Genomic DNA, 16103 nt, shown 5'->3' with positions numbered 1-16103 from the left:
TCCCATTGGCTCCTGGGGAGGATACGGCCGGCCCCCTCCCTAGGATTGGCTGATCCCTGCAGGGCGCGGCGTTCGATTGGCCTCCCGCTCAGCTTGCTTGGATTGGCTCAGGTTTTCCTTCCCGGCTCCTCCTCCTCCTCCCCGCCTCAGAGCACAACACGCCAGCGCGAGGGCCTGGATGTCAATCAGGAGGCCTGTGTCGTGCTGATTGGATGTGTCCGCCCCCTTCTCCTAAATCAATTGGCTGCGGGGAGGAGTCAGGCTGAGGGGCGGGAAGTCGTCCGTCAAGTTTGAAAGCAGCTGCAATTGGTTGCAAGGTATATTCCGCCCCGAACTCATTGGTTGGCCATGGAAGTGGGTAGGGGAAAACGACGGAAGGCATGGAGAGTGGGTGTTAAAGGCAGCTTACCTAGTGGGAGACGACAGGTGACTGGGGGTGGAGTGTGGGGTGGGGCATTAGGCCCAAGTTGTCTGCCAATCAAAAGAGCCACCAGGCCTAAGGGGAGGGGCTGGACAAGAAGGCCCCTCCCATTTCCCGGGGCAGGCTCGTCAGTTTGGCCAATAGGGTAGTTGTTAGCGGAGGGTGCTGCGTGAGCGGCCGACAGGTGTGGTTCTCTGAGCATCCCTCCCTATTCCTGCCGTCCGGGTAAGAGTTCCTCAAGAGCCTCTGCTTGGCATAGCTCTAAAACTCAGTGCTTTCTGGATGGAAAAAGGAAAGGCGGAATCAGAGACAAGTCACCGGCACGATGCATAGCAGAAGTGACTGAGCACGGGGCTGTCCTGCCTCCAGTTAAGTGAGAAAGCAGACTGTGGGGCACTCTCCTCTATCTCCATCTCTTTGGTGTTGCAAGGATTCTGTAGCTGTAGAAGCTGCATAAGAAGCTGCGCTTTGCCCTAACTTGATTACATCTGTCATGGCTACTCATTAGAGCTCTGTTATGCTTCTTAGGGAGTAAACTTCCCCGACCACCCTTGCAGAATGCTTAGGTGAGCCTCTTTAATTTCGTTCAGACCCTGCCCTTTTATTTTAAAAATACTTACTTGGGTCTCCCTCTCTGTATTTCTCAGTGTTTAGCACTCATAACGCACTCCATAGCCTTTTGCTGAATTAGTAGATGAATAGTCCCAGCAATGACTTGCGTTGAAAACTTGAGCACCACATTTTCATGAATTGGGAAGCCAGATCTAGCTCTGCCTGCCTAGGTGAAGGAAATTAAGATAAATCCAAACTTGAAGAGAACGTGGATGTGCATTGTACCCCAACAGAATGGCATGAAGCAAGAAAGGAAGAAATGGCTTATAAAAAGGCATATTCTGCTGGAGAGATGGCTCGGCAGTCAAGATAACACCTTGCTGCAGAGGACTTGGGATTCTGTTCCCAGCATCCACATGATGGCTCACATGCCTGTTAACACCACTTCCAGGGTATCTGACTCCCTTATACTAACACATTCACAAACTGTTTTTAAAAAATGCTTATTTTTAGGGTCACATAGACTTAAAGTGAAACCTGGGAAGCTGCATTTGTCCAGATTTTTCCTAACACCCCCATACTTTTTTGAGTTTGTTATTCATGCACAGCTTTGCTATTCCACGTGGGCCCTGAATGGGGACCTGCTTCTAGCCTTATCAGGAATTTGTGTGTTTGTTAAGATGCAGCTTATCTAAGTGGTTCCCAATTCTACATCTTCTAACAAGCTCCCAGGGCATGCTGATGGCCCCAAGAACACAGAGTGGTGACTCTCAGGCTTAGCTGCACTTTAGAATCACCTGGGAAGCTGGGGTGAGAGGTAGGGGATCCAAATACTCAGGCTCATGCTAGAACAATTACATCAACCTCTGGAGGCAGGAGCTGGCTACCATTCTTTCCCTGAGATAATTCCAACATGCAGCTAATGTAAAGACCACTCACCAAAAACTCTCCTCAAAGCATGGTCCTTTAACTAGCACCAAAAATAACACATAGAAATGCACTTTTCTTTTTCATCACAGGGAGATTTGAACCCAGGACTTCACAGGACAGGAAAATACCCTACTATTGAGCTATTCCCCCAATCGTCTCTCACCTCTTTTTTGGCAGGGTTTCATATAGGACAGGCTGGACTTGAACTAGGTTTGTAGCAGAGGACGACCTTGAACTCCTGGTCTTCCTGCTGCCATTTCCCGAATGCTGGGATTACAGGTATGTACCACCATGTCCCAGCTTCTGCCCTTTTTTAAGGATCTTATTGTGTAGGCCTTGGAACTCACTATGTAGACTAGGCTGACCTCCAACTCACATAAATCTGCTCTCTGCCTACGAGTCTTGGGATTAAAGGTGTGTACCACCACATGCGGCAGCCCTTTTTTGTTCTTGTTTTTTTCTGAGACAGGGTTTCTCTGTGTTGCTTTGGAGCCTGTCCTGCAAAGCAGCCCTATTACAACTGTTTAGAGGCAGGGCCTGGACACAGCTAGGCAAGTACCCTGTGGTGAACCGCTGCATTCCTGCCCATTAGAGACATTTTTTTGTGTATGTATGGCTGTTTAGCCTACATGAATGTCTGTGCAAAACGTGTGCCTGGTGCCCAGGGAGACTAGGAAAGGATGCCCTACCTTCTGGGACTGGAGTTATAGATCATTGTAGGCTGCCGTATGGATGCTGGGAATTAAACCCAGGTCCTCTGGAAGAACAGCCAATATTCTTAACCATTGAGAAATCTCTCCAGCCAACTCTTTCCTGAAATTGTGTGTGTACATATGAATGTATTGTATGTAGCTGCACATATGTGCTTATGGAGGCCAAATCAACCTCAGTAGCTTTTTATTTATTTATTTTTTTCAGATAGGCTACTCATCAGGACCTGGGACTCACTGATGGCTGGTAGCATGCCCTAGTGATCCACTTGTCTCCACCTACTCAGCATTGGGATGGCAAACACGTGCTGCCATTCTTGGCCTTTTATATGGGTGCTGAGTATTGAACTCGGGTTCTTATGCTGTTTTTGTTACTTTTTTTCAAGACAGGGTTTCTCTGTGTAGCTCTCGCTGTCCTGTAATTTGCTCTGTAGACCAGGCTGACCTTGGACTCACAGAGATCCACCTGCCTCTGCCTCCCAAGGTTCTTGTGCTTTTATGAAAAGCACTTTACTAACAGTGCTCTCTCTCCAGGCCTCTCTCTAGCTTAATTTGTTTTTTCCCTCTTTTGGACCCAGACTTTTTCCTACAGCCCAGCCTGCCCTTGAATTCACTGTGTAGCCCAGGTAGCTTTGAACTTGGAACCCGCCTGCCTCAGGTCCGCTGGGTAGCTAGGATTACAGGGTGAAATACACGTTTTTTTGAGCTCTATCTTAGCAAAACTGAATCAAACTCTAGAACTAGCAACCATGTCTTAGAGAGCCCTCAAGGCATTCTGCAGCATCTTGAATTCTGAGACTTGCACCTTCATATTCCATTCCACTCACCACTGGCCATGTCAGATGCAAGTCAGGCAGGGACAGAGCAGGGATTCTAAAGGGGGTGATGTACAAAGTGCTTTCCACACAGACCCACAGGGACTGGGGTCATGATAGAGAGTGGGGAGACAGAGGGAGGAATGGACCAGGAAGCCCAAGACAGACCTGCCAAAATTATGAGTAAGAGAATCCTGACCTCACCAGCTGGGTCCATGCTCAGACTCTCAGAGTTAAGCTCAAGCTGAGAAAATGGAGCCCAGCAATGACTCTTTCTTATCTTCTGCGGAACCATAGATTCATAACACACCAAAGATAGTCCACCCTGTTCTACTTTTTCCCTTGGCAGAGCATTGGTTCTCAAGTCAGCCTGGGTAGTGCGTGCGTCTTTTGCTTACCTGGCATTGGTGCCTCCCACAGTAGGGTACCCATCTGCCTCACCCTTGTTGAGGACTCAGGCATGGCCCCCTCAGCAAACATTAATACAACTGGCTCCCCAATAAGCTCAGTGCTGGGTGCCTTCTGCAAACACTTCCCAGGCTTCTTAGGTGCCTCACAGTGCAGATGTGGATCTTGGACCAAGGAGGCTTCTAGCCTGAGGGACAATAATCCTATGGGCCTTTGTTGGGCTCTGGAGCTTTGTTGTGGCCATACTGTTCGGCCATGACGCTGAGGGTTCTCAGGGGGTGGGTGGTGATGTCAGAAATGGACAGGGCTTTTCTCCTTTTTGATTCCAGGACAAGAGCAGAGGAGAGCTGGGTCAATGCTGCCTTGACTGGAAACCCCACAGCTCTGACTCCTCTGGGTCTTTCACAAATAATCACACCCTCTGGTCAGAGCCTGACACTGTGCATTTAATTGTACTCTTTCTAAAAAAGCACTTCCTTTCCCCATGTAAGTAAAAAAGATGAGTGTGAGGAAGCCCTTCTCTGCCCATTTGGGGCAGCAGCAGTCTGGGTGATGGGGTAGGGAGGCCAAGGCCCTTCACCATTTTCCTTAGATGCTGTGGGCTTAGGCCAAGGACAGAGCAGGGCAGGCTGCCACCACAACTTCCTGGCTAGATGTCCATCATTTCTCAAGTTCTAGTCCTCCATGTCCTTCCAGTGGGTGGCCACCTGGGGTGTGGGCCTCTTCAGGTGGACATGGTGCCACTTTTCTCACCCTTGACCTTGAGGAACTCAGCCATGCTGGAGAAATACTTCTGGTTGGCCTCTGCCACCTTCTTCTCAGCTGCTTGTGGGTTCACAATCTCCAGACCCTGGGTTGGGAAGGGAGAGGGTGACAGGTAAGGTGGGGAGGCTCAGGCCTCCCTCCTGTGTGAGAGCCAGACATGTCCCCAAACACTCTAGTGGACACGGAACTGTTTACAGTCCCTGGAGTCTCCCCCAGTTTGGAAGATTTTGTCCCAGTGGGTCTAGGGGCAGGGCCTGGATATCAGGATTGTTAACTTCCTCAGATGATGCTAAAAACGCCACTCCTGCCAGGCGGTGGTGGGCACACCTTTAATCCCAGCACTCGGGGCGGCAGAGACAGGTGGATCTCTGTGAGTTCAAGGCCAGCCTGATCTACAGAGTGAGTTCCAGGACAGGCAGCAAAAATGACAGAGAAACCCTGTCTCGAAAAACCAAACACCACTCTGGTCTGATTCTGGATGAGGAAACTGAGCTCCAGAGGGATATAACCAGCCAGTTTCCTGCAAACCCACACCATCACAATGATAATGCTGGCACTTCATCGAATGTTTCCAGTCTTCTTGCTGGGCCTTCTCTGGCCCCATCACCTTTCACTCCTGCTTCTCTCTGGCACCCACAGCCTTCTAATACAGTATGCACTTGACGCATTCATCTGTCCTCTCCCATCCTCCATCTCCCCAAAAGGCAAGCCTTGTCTCTCTTTTTTTCTTCCGGTTTTTTGAGACAAGGTTTGTAGAATAGGCTGGCTTTGAACTCAGAGATCCGCTTGCCTCTGCTTCCCGAGTGCTGGGATTAAAGGTGTATGCTACCACACCTGGCTAAGGCTTGTCTCTCTTGTCACTGTGCCTGAAGCCTAGAAGATGGTAGGCTGGTGATCAGTAGGCACTCTAGCAAGCTTGTGACATTATGGGACACATCTGCCTACCTGTCATGAGTAACCTGAGGCCATTCTGCTTCACACTGTTCAATGCCACTGGGCTGGGGTGATACTCAAGCCCGCCTTGAGGTTACCCTGACTACTGGGGCTATCTCAAAGCAAAGACTAGGATGCTCACGGTATGTGGATCACACGGACAGAGTCCTAGACCAGTTCAAAGTTGGCCTGAGCTTGTCACCGCTGTCTCTCCCAACCACTTGCACTTACTGTGTGGCCCTGGGTTCCTAAGCTCTTCATGTGTTAGATCAACAAGGCCTCCACAACAGCCCTACTGCATGCCTGGTAGGAGAGGGTGTGGTACCTGGAGTGGAGTGAAAGCCACACTGGAGGCAGTCCCCGAGGATCGGTCACGGATGGTAGACTTGCCGCCATACACCACACTCTGTTTCTGTAAGGTCCGCTGTAGGAAAGGGGGAGGCTTGATCCAGGCTCACTGACCTCCATGTCCTACTTGCCTCCCATTCCCACGGGCCCAGTCCGTACCTGCAGTGTCTTGGAGATTCTGGCCTTGGTGGCCTCATTCACCTGTGTTTGCCGTACACGGCCGCTGCCTGACTTGCCCAAGTGGCCCAGGCTAAAGCCCAGATCTTCTTGATAGGCATCCTCCTCAATCTGGTGAGATGAGAGTGGCCTGCTGTTAAGAAGCTGGCTGCATTCAGCCCGTCCCCCAGGACAGTCCACTGAAAACCCAGGGAGTCTCCAATCAGCCAGCCTCACGGGTGCCCACTCAGCTGGGAGGACTGAGAAAGAGCCCAGCCTAACTCTGCTTGGGTATAGCTGGGAACCCTGTGCAGAACTGGTTCCTGACCTGAACACAGAGTGGCCATTGTACCCTAAGTTCAGATTAAGTCACCAAGAATTGGGATGGGCTGCACCGCTGAGATGGTGCCTAAGTGGATTCTCTCAGGACCACCTGGATGATGGCCAGATACAGGTGCAGCGTACGGGGAGCTGGGTGGGCAGCCAGCTCAGAGCTGCAAAGACCATGATGGGGAAGGGTGTTTGAGAGGAGAGACTAGGCAGGAGGGAGGAGGTTGGGGTACTCCCAGATCTACTCTGAGATTACAGGGTGGAAAGAGGATGGCAGCAGGATCTGCAGAGAGAAACCTCAAGGTCCCACTGCTACTGTGGAGCGAGCCTGACCTCTCCAAAGCTCATGCGGTTGGCCTGCTTCCGGATCTCTGTCAGTCCTAGCCGCTCCTTCATCTTGCGGTACCTGGGGAAGGTGGATGCCAACAGGATACAGGGAGTTGGCTGGGAAGGTACCAGCCTCCTCCTCACCCCCTTCCCAGCTTCTAGCCCCACCAGGGCTCCTTACCTTCGGCCCCCTCGCTTCTTCCGCTGCCCATCAAGGGGTGCAGGCAGGGGCTTCACCTGCTTCACTGGTGGTGGCTCCTGCCACTTGTCAAACTTGCGCTCAATCTCATCCTTTAGTTCGTAGCCCACCTGGGCAGGGAGTTGGGGAGAAGCTGTGGCCAGCTATGTTGACTGTCCCCCAGGCAGTATGTCTGTACATCATCAACCCATCTATTGTGTGTCTGTCCATCTGACAGTGCACCCTCCCCAAGACATGTTCGTACTTCTTGGGCCAGGGAGGGTGTCCTGTGCGGTTCTCAGTGCCTGGCACCCCTTAAAGTTGTAGCTCATGTTCAACCCTTACAACCAAGCTCTGCACCCTCTGGGTAACTGCTTCCATCCCAGTCCTTCAAACATAAATGGGCCAAGCAGAATCCCTGTGTTCCCCCGTCAGCAGACAGCATGTCACCTCTACTGTATCTCTCACACCAGCACAGATCCCATCTGGGTTGCTTCAGGGCCTCCACTGCAGCCAGAGGCCCCAAAGGTTGCACTATCTGCCCCTGGGTGCAGCAGGCTCCTGTCCCTGCTGGGGTTCACCGAACTCTAGCCTCAGGTTCTCTGTACTCACTATTCATTCCCTCTGCTTGGAACATTCTTTCAAGTGGGTAGCCCAAGTATCCACACAACTGACTCTAATTTCACTCAGGCCCATACTACAACATGCTCAAAGCTCTTCCTCACACCCTAGCTGAGTCAGAATCTAAGCTTCCTCACCCCACAATTCCCCTTATCATCCCTGGTATTCACACAGCACTACCGGACCCATTATAGATTTTTCAGGCCTACTGCCTAGGTGTTTTGGTCCCGGCTAGAACATAAGTGCTGTGTGACAACAACTTCCAATCCCAGTTACCAGGGAAGCAGAGACAGAAGGATCACAATTCTTCAAGGCTTTCCTGGACTAGAGATGAGAAGAGACCTGATCTCAAACAAAACAAAAACAAAAAACAAAACTCGTGTGTGTGTGTGTGTGTGTGTGTGTGTGTGTGTGTGTGTGTGTGAGACACTGAGGATGTAGCTAAGTGGTAGAGCACTTGTCTAGAGTGTGTAAAGTCCTAGGTACCATCCTAGTACTGCACCCCCCCACACACCAAAAAAACAAAAGCCATGGAGGCAGACATCTGACATCTGTGTAATTCCCTGCTGTACTGCCTTATCTAGACAGTGGCAAAAGGCAGAGAGAGAGACTGAACCCTGACTTAGGATATGATGGGGTTTCTAGCAGAGTCACACATACAGCAGAGACTCCATATTTCCTAAGCCCACCCAGGAAAACAGAAAGTACCATTGGAGTTATGTCCCTACTAATGGAGGGCAGGTCCTAGTGTGGTGGGCAACACTGGCCTCTCCAACACAGAGCTCTGCCTTGGTGCCAGGTGTCCTGGTCTCTAGAATCGGTGACTATAGTTCACATAGCAGAGGATCTTTGCAGATGTGACTCAGTTAAGGACTGAGATGTGACAATACCTTGCATTGTCACTGAGTGTGAGCTCAATATCCTACAAGGGGCCCCAACCTAACAGGGTCAGAAAGGCTGGAGATGCTGCCTCGGCTGGTGGCCTCTGGTGCTGACAAGGGCAGGAACATTTCTTCCCCCGAGGCTACAAATGGGAACAGCCCAACTAACACCCTGATGTTAGTCCAGTGTGTATGTGTGTGCACATCTGAGACCAGAGATTAATATCACGTGGCTTCAACACTCACTCCTCACCTTATTTCTTGAGACAGGGTCTCTCATTAAACCTGGAGCTTGATGATTTGGTTGACTGGCCCACAAGCCCCAGATACCCTCCTGCCTCCACCTCCCCAGCACTGACTGGGGTTACAAGCATGCATACTGTGCCTGTCTCCCCCCTCCCCCACCTTTTTTGGGAAGTGAACTCAAGTCCTCACACTTGCATGCAAGAATTTAACTGATTGAGCCACATCTCTAGCCCTGGGCTTTTTTTTTTCAAAGTTAGGATCTCACTATGTAACCTCATCTGACCTGAAACTCATTATACAGCCCAGGCTACCTCAAACTAGTGATCTTCCTACCTCTTCCTCTCAAGTACTGAGGCTAAAGATATAAGCTCCCAGGCCCGGCAAACTTCTCTACGAAGCTACTCCATCAACAGTGATCTGGTATAGCTGCCCTATGCAACTGATGCCCAGAGGTGAGGGTTGTAGACACATATATTTGTCTCCTAGTGTGGAGAGCTCTCTGAAGTAGCTTCTCATGAAAAGGCCCCAAGCCCCAGGGACAGACGCCTGTCCTCTCCTCACCTTCCCCTCTGTGCTCTCGTGGAAACTGTCCACACGGGCTGCTAGAGTGCATTTGGCAGCCACCAGCCGGGCTGCCTTCCGCCGGAGATCCTGGAGCAATGGAAAGGGGAGAGGAAACTATGACTCTCTAGAGGCAAGGTGACAGCCACCACAATAGTCACTTCTCATCTAGGTCCAGCTGTACCCCATGTTCTAGGAGGTAGGCTTCACACCTGTGGGCTTATCTCCTAACAGCCTCTTGAGAGGTATACCCTAGCTACCTAATTGCAGGGTTCCCAGCTTCCACCCACCCCACCATCCTGACTGCCAAGTGGTGGCCCCAGAATTGTGTCCTTTTCCAACCCATGCTGTCCTATCCTCAGGCTCCTCAGTGCTATTGTCAGCCAAACCAGATAAGGCCTGGGGGCTGGGAGCAGGGCACAAGGTAAAGGGCTTACCGGGGGCAGGGACTGCACGATGTCACTGTGGTAGATGTAGCCGGTGTGGGGCAGCACTGAGGTAGAGGAGAAACCAGATAGTGTCTTGCGCTGGGCTCCCAGCAGCATAATGTTGCAGGCAGGCATCTTGGAGAGGTTGGTCAGGCCTCCGGCCACACCTACAACAAGAGGTAAGATCAGAAGAACACAGGGTTCACATCTGGGGGCTCAAGTGCACCTTGGTGATTTGAATTAGAATATCCTCCATAGGCTTATTTATAAATTTGAATGCTTAGTCACCAGGGAGTGAAACTCTGACAGATTAGAAGGATTGGGAGGTGTGGCCTTGTTGGAAGAAGTGTGTCACTGGTGGTGGACTCGGAGGTTCCAAAAGCCCACACCAGATCCAATCTCTGTCTTCACTTGCAGATCAGAATGCAGCTCTCAGTTACTACTCCAGCACCACACCTGCTTGCTGCCATGCTCGCTGCTACCAAGCCACAACGATCACGAGGATAATAGCTTAAGCCTGTAAGAGCTGCCTTGGCCATGGTGTCTCTTCACAGCAACAGAACAGTGACTAAGACAACTTGGCACCTTCATTTACTTGATGGTTTGAGACAGTATCTTACTCTGTGGCCCAGGCTGGCCTCAAACTCAAAGCAATCCTCCTGCCTCAGCCTTCCAAATACTGGGATTACTGGTCTAAGCCACTGCATTTGGAAGGATATAGGATCCTTTGTGTGTGTGTGGGGGGCGGTATTTTATTTTTATTATTATTTTATGTGTGTGTGTAGGGAGTGTGCATGAAGATCAGAGGACACTTGTGGGACTCAGCTCTCTCCACCTTTATGTGGGTTTAGAGGATCACACTCAGGGTGTCAGGCTTGGGTAGAAAGTACTTTTACCTGCTAAGCCATCTTTCTGGCCCAGGACAGGGAATCTTTAGGGAGATGGCTAAGATAAAATGAGGTCATATGGATCCTGATTCTATCTGACTGGGATCCTTGTGAGAAAGGGAGATAAGGATACAGATAGAGCAGGACGGCTGCATGAAGACACAGAAGGATATGCCTGAGTCAAGCAGGGACCTAGGGAGAAACCAACCCCCAAAGCACCTTGGTCTCAGACTTGTCATCTCTGAAATAGCAGTCTCAGGAGAACTGGCCTGTAGGGTCAAGGCCGAAGTCCGGGAGCAAAGAGGGTGGCTTCCCCACATCCCCTCTGCAAGCACCCCGCGAGGAAGGAGGCTCTGGCTACAGGAGCTTCTGGGAGGAGGAACTTAGCACATGGCAGGCTTTGCTATCCCATCCAGTAGGAAAGCCCAAGGGTCAGGGAGCTGACGTTACCACTCTGTGGCTGCCCCAGAGTCCAAAATGGACCTGCTGGCAGGAGGCTGGTCTGCCATCTGCACAACCTGCTTGAGCCAGCTATACCTAGAAGGGGTTTCTATGCTTCTACTATGTGTTGTACCAAGCTGGCTGACCTCAGTCTCCAAATGACAACATAATAGAGTTCCTAATGCCAAACCCTACTTCCTCAAGGCAGCCTAACCTATCAGCAGACCCAGCCCATGCGACCCAGCTGGGAACTTACCCATGATCTTAGCAGCTGTGGATGCTCCAATGATGATGGACAAGTTGGGTGCAATGAAGGACATCCGGGATTCCACATATTCATAGATGCGGTGCTTGGAGGCATTCAGCTCCAGTGCCATGTCACAGGCCTCCTCCAGTCGCTCTAGCTCCTCATCTGACAGCTGCTGCCTGAATTGGGGGTCAGGTTAAGCATTGGGGACAGCCCCCAGTTCTGCTGGGTACACGTCTAACTGGTGTTCAGCCCCACTCATCCTCTCGGCTTTTGCATGTGTTTGTGTACCTCTGGGGCTATTCCAAGTTCTAACAGCCCAGGGGCCATAGTTCTCAGCCAGCACCACCCTGACCACGCACCCCATTCTGCCCTTTCTGGTCTCTGCTGCTAGCTGGCCTGTGGCAGGCCTACGGCCCCTTACCATGTGGTATACATACCCCTGCGTGGTGGAGGCAGTGACACTGACAACCATGATGGTGGCATTGGTCAGGATCTGCTGCAGGTTCTCATTGTTCTTGCATTTGTCCAGGCTGTTGCCCAGCTCCTGGGGCGGGAAGGGGAGAAAGAGAGAAATCATAGTAACCCCCAAAAGATGCTAGAAGCCCTTTTGCTCCAACACTAACAGAGGTCTCCCCTTGAGGAACCTGGGAAAGCTAAGGTCTGTATATTGGAGTCCTCTCTGGCCTTTTACAGTTTTATAACTTTGCTGCTTAAAGCATCAGCACTGCCTGCTCTTCTGCTGACCCAGACGTGGAACCTGGGCAAAGTGGCCTCCACGAAGAAGCCATGCTGCACTACAGATGCCTGCAGGAGCTCACGACTAGAAACAGACTCCCTCTGCTACCATCCTCATCTCTTGGACAGAGGCAGGACCCCTGCTCTTTTACCTCCACCTGCTCCCGTCACTTCTCCCAGAGAAGCCAAATCCTTCCTTGTCTGATATACTCTGACCTTTCAGACCTGTCCCGGCTCTCCCCACTGGCTCTTCTCACTTCCTCCTCATTTGTCCCCACTCAGGATCTTAGCTCTGATCTAGCTGCAGCCTCTGCCTACGTCAGCCTTCAGATGGCAGTTCAAAGGACACCTGCTCCAACGGCAGCCAGACGCAAGGGCCAGGTCAATGGGGATTTTCCCACAAGACCAAGGGGAGGAGAGAAGCAAGAGATGCGTGTGAAACATCCTCGCCAGTATCTGCCCCTTCCCACTGAGCCCCCATCCATGCCTCGTCATCATTTCTAGACCCTGAGGCTTTATGGTCTAGTGCCCCAGTTCTGGAGCCAGACTCCTGTCCACTCACCTTGACTGTGCGGATGTAATCCAGAGCGTTGGGGACCAAGGATTCTAGCTCAGGGAACCTCTTCGAGTACTTATCCCGGATGAACTTATGGATAATGTCTAAAGTGGACAGGGAGGGCAGGTGTCCACTGAGGGGGAGGCCAACTCTGCTGCTATCCCCAATACCCCTTCCGCCTCTCTAGTAAACAGCCCCAAACCATGGGTTGGTGCATGAAGTCTCCATTTCCTAGCTGTCCCCAATGCTATGTGCAGGCGGGAGTTTGTTCTAATGTCTACAGGATCAACTTTCAGACCATGGCCTTAAGAAAACAGCCATGCCCTATCTTCCTTCCCTATTTGCTGGTAGGGACCCTAGAGCATGAAACAGGTGGCAGTCTGGCGGATGAATGGGGTCAAAGAGTGACCTGCTCTGTTTACTCAGACTTTTATGAAGGAGAATACACTTTCTCTTTATGTAAATTAGTCTGGTACAGAAGTAGAACCTAGCCGGGCGGTGGTGGCGCACGCCTTTAATCCCAGCACTTGGGAGGCAGAGCCAGGTGGATCTCTGTGAGTTCTAGGCCAGCCTGGGCTACCAAGTGAGCTCCAGGAAAAAGCGCAAAGCTACACAGAGAAAAACCCTGTCTCAAAAAACCAAAAAAAAAAAAAAAAAAAAAAAAAAAAAGAGAAGTAGAACCTAGTCAGAGCAGTAGTCCAAGAAAGGCAAACAGAAGAGGTCCAGGTTCATGCCTGTTCTTCCCTTTGGGTTATAGAGAAAGACTGAAGGGCACAGGACGGGGCTGTCTCCATGGCCCTTCCCATCACTCACTCAGCTCGTTTTCTATCTCCACAGTCAGGTTGTTGGCATCCACAATGACTCGGTACTCCGGGGCTGCCTCCACTGGTCCCATCACTATAAAGAAGGAGGAGGTGGATGAGGAAGGGACACCCACCCCTCTGAAGTCACAAAGCTGGGGAAGAGTGGAGCTGAAGCTGGCTGGGATCAGGAAGGAGGCTGAAGGGCTAAGTAGGGGCTAAAGCATGTACTGGGTGGTCGGAAACCTCTCCAGGATCCTTATTCCTGCCCCGCATCTCTCTCCTGCAGTCCATCCTCTGGGCTAATCTAGCTTCGACCTCATCTTTCTCCAAAACTAAACCCTTCGGTGGCTCTCCAAAGCCCTGAGGCTAACGAGCAAGATCCTCAGACTGGCACTCAAGGTCTCCCATACAGAGGGAGGACCCACAAGGAAAAGTATTAGGTACATGTTCCCCACATCTGCAGTCCTGGTACACACAGTACAGGAGTCACTCCAGGGAGATCCACTGACTCATCAGCTCCATATAGCCTTTGTCTTCCTGCCTTATCCTCCCAGACACTGGCATTCAGGGCTATTTCACTACTCCTGGCCTTCATGAGCACTGCTCCATCTCCCTTCCTTCCCTGAGTCTGTTTCTAGAAATTTTGATTTATGCATAATTATACTGGTATTAAATAATATGTGCATCAAATGTCTTTTTTTTTTTTTTTTAATTTTTTGAGACAGGATTTCTCTGTGTAACAGTTCCAGCTGTCCTGGAACTCACTTTGTAGACCAGGCTGGCCTTGAACTCACAGAGATCCACCTGCCTCTGCATCCCAAGTGCTGGGATTAAAGGTGTGCACCACCACCGCTGCCCAGCCAAATGTCTCTTTAAGCCATTAAAACTCAGAGGGCAGGGAAGACACTTCCCTCCCCTTTTAGAAGGGTGAGATGTCTTCTCTCCATACCACGTCCTGGGCCGGGCCATCTCTGCTAGACATGCTTTGCGTCTACTTCCACTAGATAGATAACTGCTATGAGCAGGTCTGACTCATCAGACTTGACATCAGGAAATGCCACTTTCTGTGATTTTCCTTGGCTCTATGGAGCAAGAAGCTTCTCAGCCTGACACATGAGATCCTGTAGAAGCTGTTATCTGAGTTTTCTGGCACTCACAATGACTCGGGGCTAGGGAAAGACCATGCTCTTTCTCCAGGGTTAGCACAAGTATTCAAACTCCAATTGAGGCTGGGTGTGGTAGCTCATGCCTCTAATCCTAACACTCAGGAGACTGAAAAAGGATGGTTTCTCAGAGTTCAAGGCTATTGTAGGCTTATATGTGTAGATCATCCTGGGCTATAGAGTGAGGTCTTGTTTCCATATTTAAATTTATCTACTCTATACTTAAATATAAATAGAAAATTTAAATGTAAATTTATTCCATAGAAAACACATAGGGCTTAAGTATCCGGTTTTATAGTGCAATGTATATATGTGCATAAACCAGAAGAAGGTGTCAGATCTCTAAGAACTAGAGTTACAGATAGTTATGAGCCAGGTATGTATATATTTTTGAGACAGGGTTTTACCCAGGTTGATCCTCACCTAACTATGTAGCCGAGGCTGGACTTTAACTCACACACCTCCTGTCTCAGCCTCCCACATGGTGAGATTATAAGCACCCATCAACATGCCTGGGTACAAGGCAACATGTTTTCAGAGGGTTGGTGACTGGGATGAAAAGAAGTGTGCTATAGGGAAAGCCAAGGAGGGAGAGAGATTCAGTTTCCAAAACCACAAGGAGCAAAAGGGGCCACGGGGCCAGGAGAATGGACAAGAGCGAAGAGGCACCTTCTGAAGCTTTGGCTTGTTTGCTGATGTACTCCTCAATCTTCATCATGATCTCAGCAAACTGATGGGAAAGGAGAACACAGTCAGCAACCAGGGCTCTCAGAAAGAAGAACTGCTGTTCCTACCTCTCCTCCTCCCAGGGACACTGGCTTATAGGGTACCATCTCACCATCTTGCTATCCCATAGCTTAGCAATGCTCTTGACGGAATCCCCAGAAAGATCCAGCTGTGTCTCTTCTTGTACATCCTCGATTGCTGGCTCCTCCTCTTCTTCTCCATAGCTTCCTCCTTCCTCCTCTTCTGCTGCCTCCTCAAGGTCAGCCAAGAGCTCATCTGCCAGAGACATCCCAAGGCCTATAGGACAGTGAGAATGGGGTTCCCTAATACTGCGCCTTGACTCTGTCCCTTTATAGTTATTAGGAGCAGCTCCTCCCCAAGGCCCTGAGGTTTCTTCCTCATCAGCTCCCCCAGCACGCAGGCTCCACGGCTTGCTTTGTTCAGGGAGGATGTCTCCAGTTCCTACCCACACACCCTCCAGGTGCTACCTGACCTGGCAACCTTTCTCCACATCTCTGGGTCTTTGAACAGTCATTCCCCTTCCCCTCACCCTGCCTTTGGCTCTCACATTCCACCTGTCTGCTCCACACGCCCCATTCCAGCCTAAACTAAGTTATGCTAGGATTCACACACGTCCTGTACATCGGTTCTAAGGCACCTCGTGCGTTTAGAATTACTTAGGCTATGACTTAAGTCGGCCGCTACGCTGTCTCCGCCAGACCCAGTAGCTTGGCTTCCCGCTCTCCCTTCGTCTCCACCACCACACTCACCGATTCGATCCTCTCACAACCGTTTCTAAGAAATCCGCTTTCCGCAGCGCTGCCGGCGCTCTTTGATGACGTCTTATCCGGCGCCCCGGCCGTCCGGGCTCTGATTGGCCGCTTCCCGCGACGTTTCCGGCAGCGTTTGGACAACAACTTTATTAGCAGCTG

At 50.8% G+C, this 16103-nt stretch overlaps 1 protein-coding gene and 1 long non-coding RNA gene across 3 annotated transcripts; one reads left to right on the top strand and one right to left on the bottom strand.

The window, feature by feature from the left end:
* The first annotated feature begins 472 nt into the window (after positions 1-472).
* LOC143272588 (uncharacterized) lies at positions 473-11199 on the top strand. Its single transcript, XR_013050267.1, has 3 exons — positions 473-646; positions 2081-2182; positions 10028-11199. It is a non-coding gene; the product is annotated as an uncharacterized LOC143272588 (long non-coding RNA).
* Prpf31 (pre-mRNA processing factor 31) lies at positions 4262-16086 on the bottom strand. 2 transcript variants are annotated; one of them, XM_042269791.2, is made up of 14 exons: positions 15942-16086; positions 15284-15468; positions 15115-15175; positions 13293-13376; positions 12486-12583; positions 11626-11732; positions 11195-11364; positions 9620-9777; positions 9183-9272; positions 6877-7004; positions 6702-6774; positions 6042-6170; positions 5860-5958; positions 4262-4686 (listed from the first exon to the last, which is right to left on the bottom strand). In XM_042269791.2, the coding sequence occupies exons 2-14, from the start codon at positions 15458-15460 to the stop codon at positions 4561-4563; spliced, it is 1500 nt and encodes a 499-aa protein (XP_042125725.1). In that variant the 5' UTR covers positions 15461-15468; positions 15942-16086; the 3' UTR covers positions 4262-4560. The 2 variants fall into 2 exon arrangements, with proteins under 2 accessions (XP_042125725.1, XP_042125726.1); XM_042269792.2 differs by having other exon boundaries at positions 15849-15945.
* Positions 16087-16103: the final 17 nt, after the last annotated feature.

This window comes from Peromyscus maniculatus, chromosome 1 (genome assembly GCF_049852395.1).
Source record: "Peromyscus maniculatus bairdii isolate BWxNUB_F1_BW_parent chromosome 1, HU_Pman_BW_mat_3.1, whole genome shotgun sequence".
In the NCBI taxonomy this organism is placed as follows: Eukaryota; Metazoa; Chordata; class Mammalia; order Rodentia; family Cricetidae; genus Peromyscus; species Peromyscus maniculatus.
This window is presented reverse-complemented; position numbering and strand designations above follow the sequence as displayed.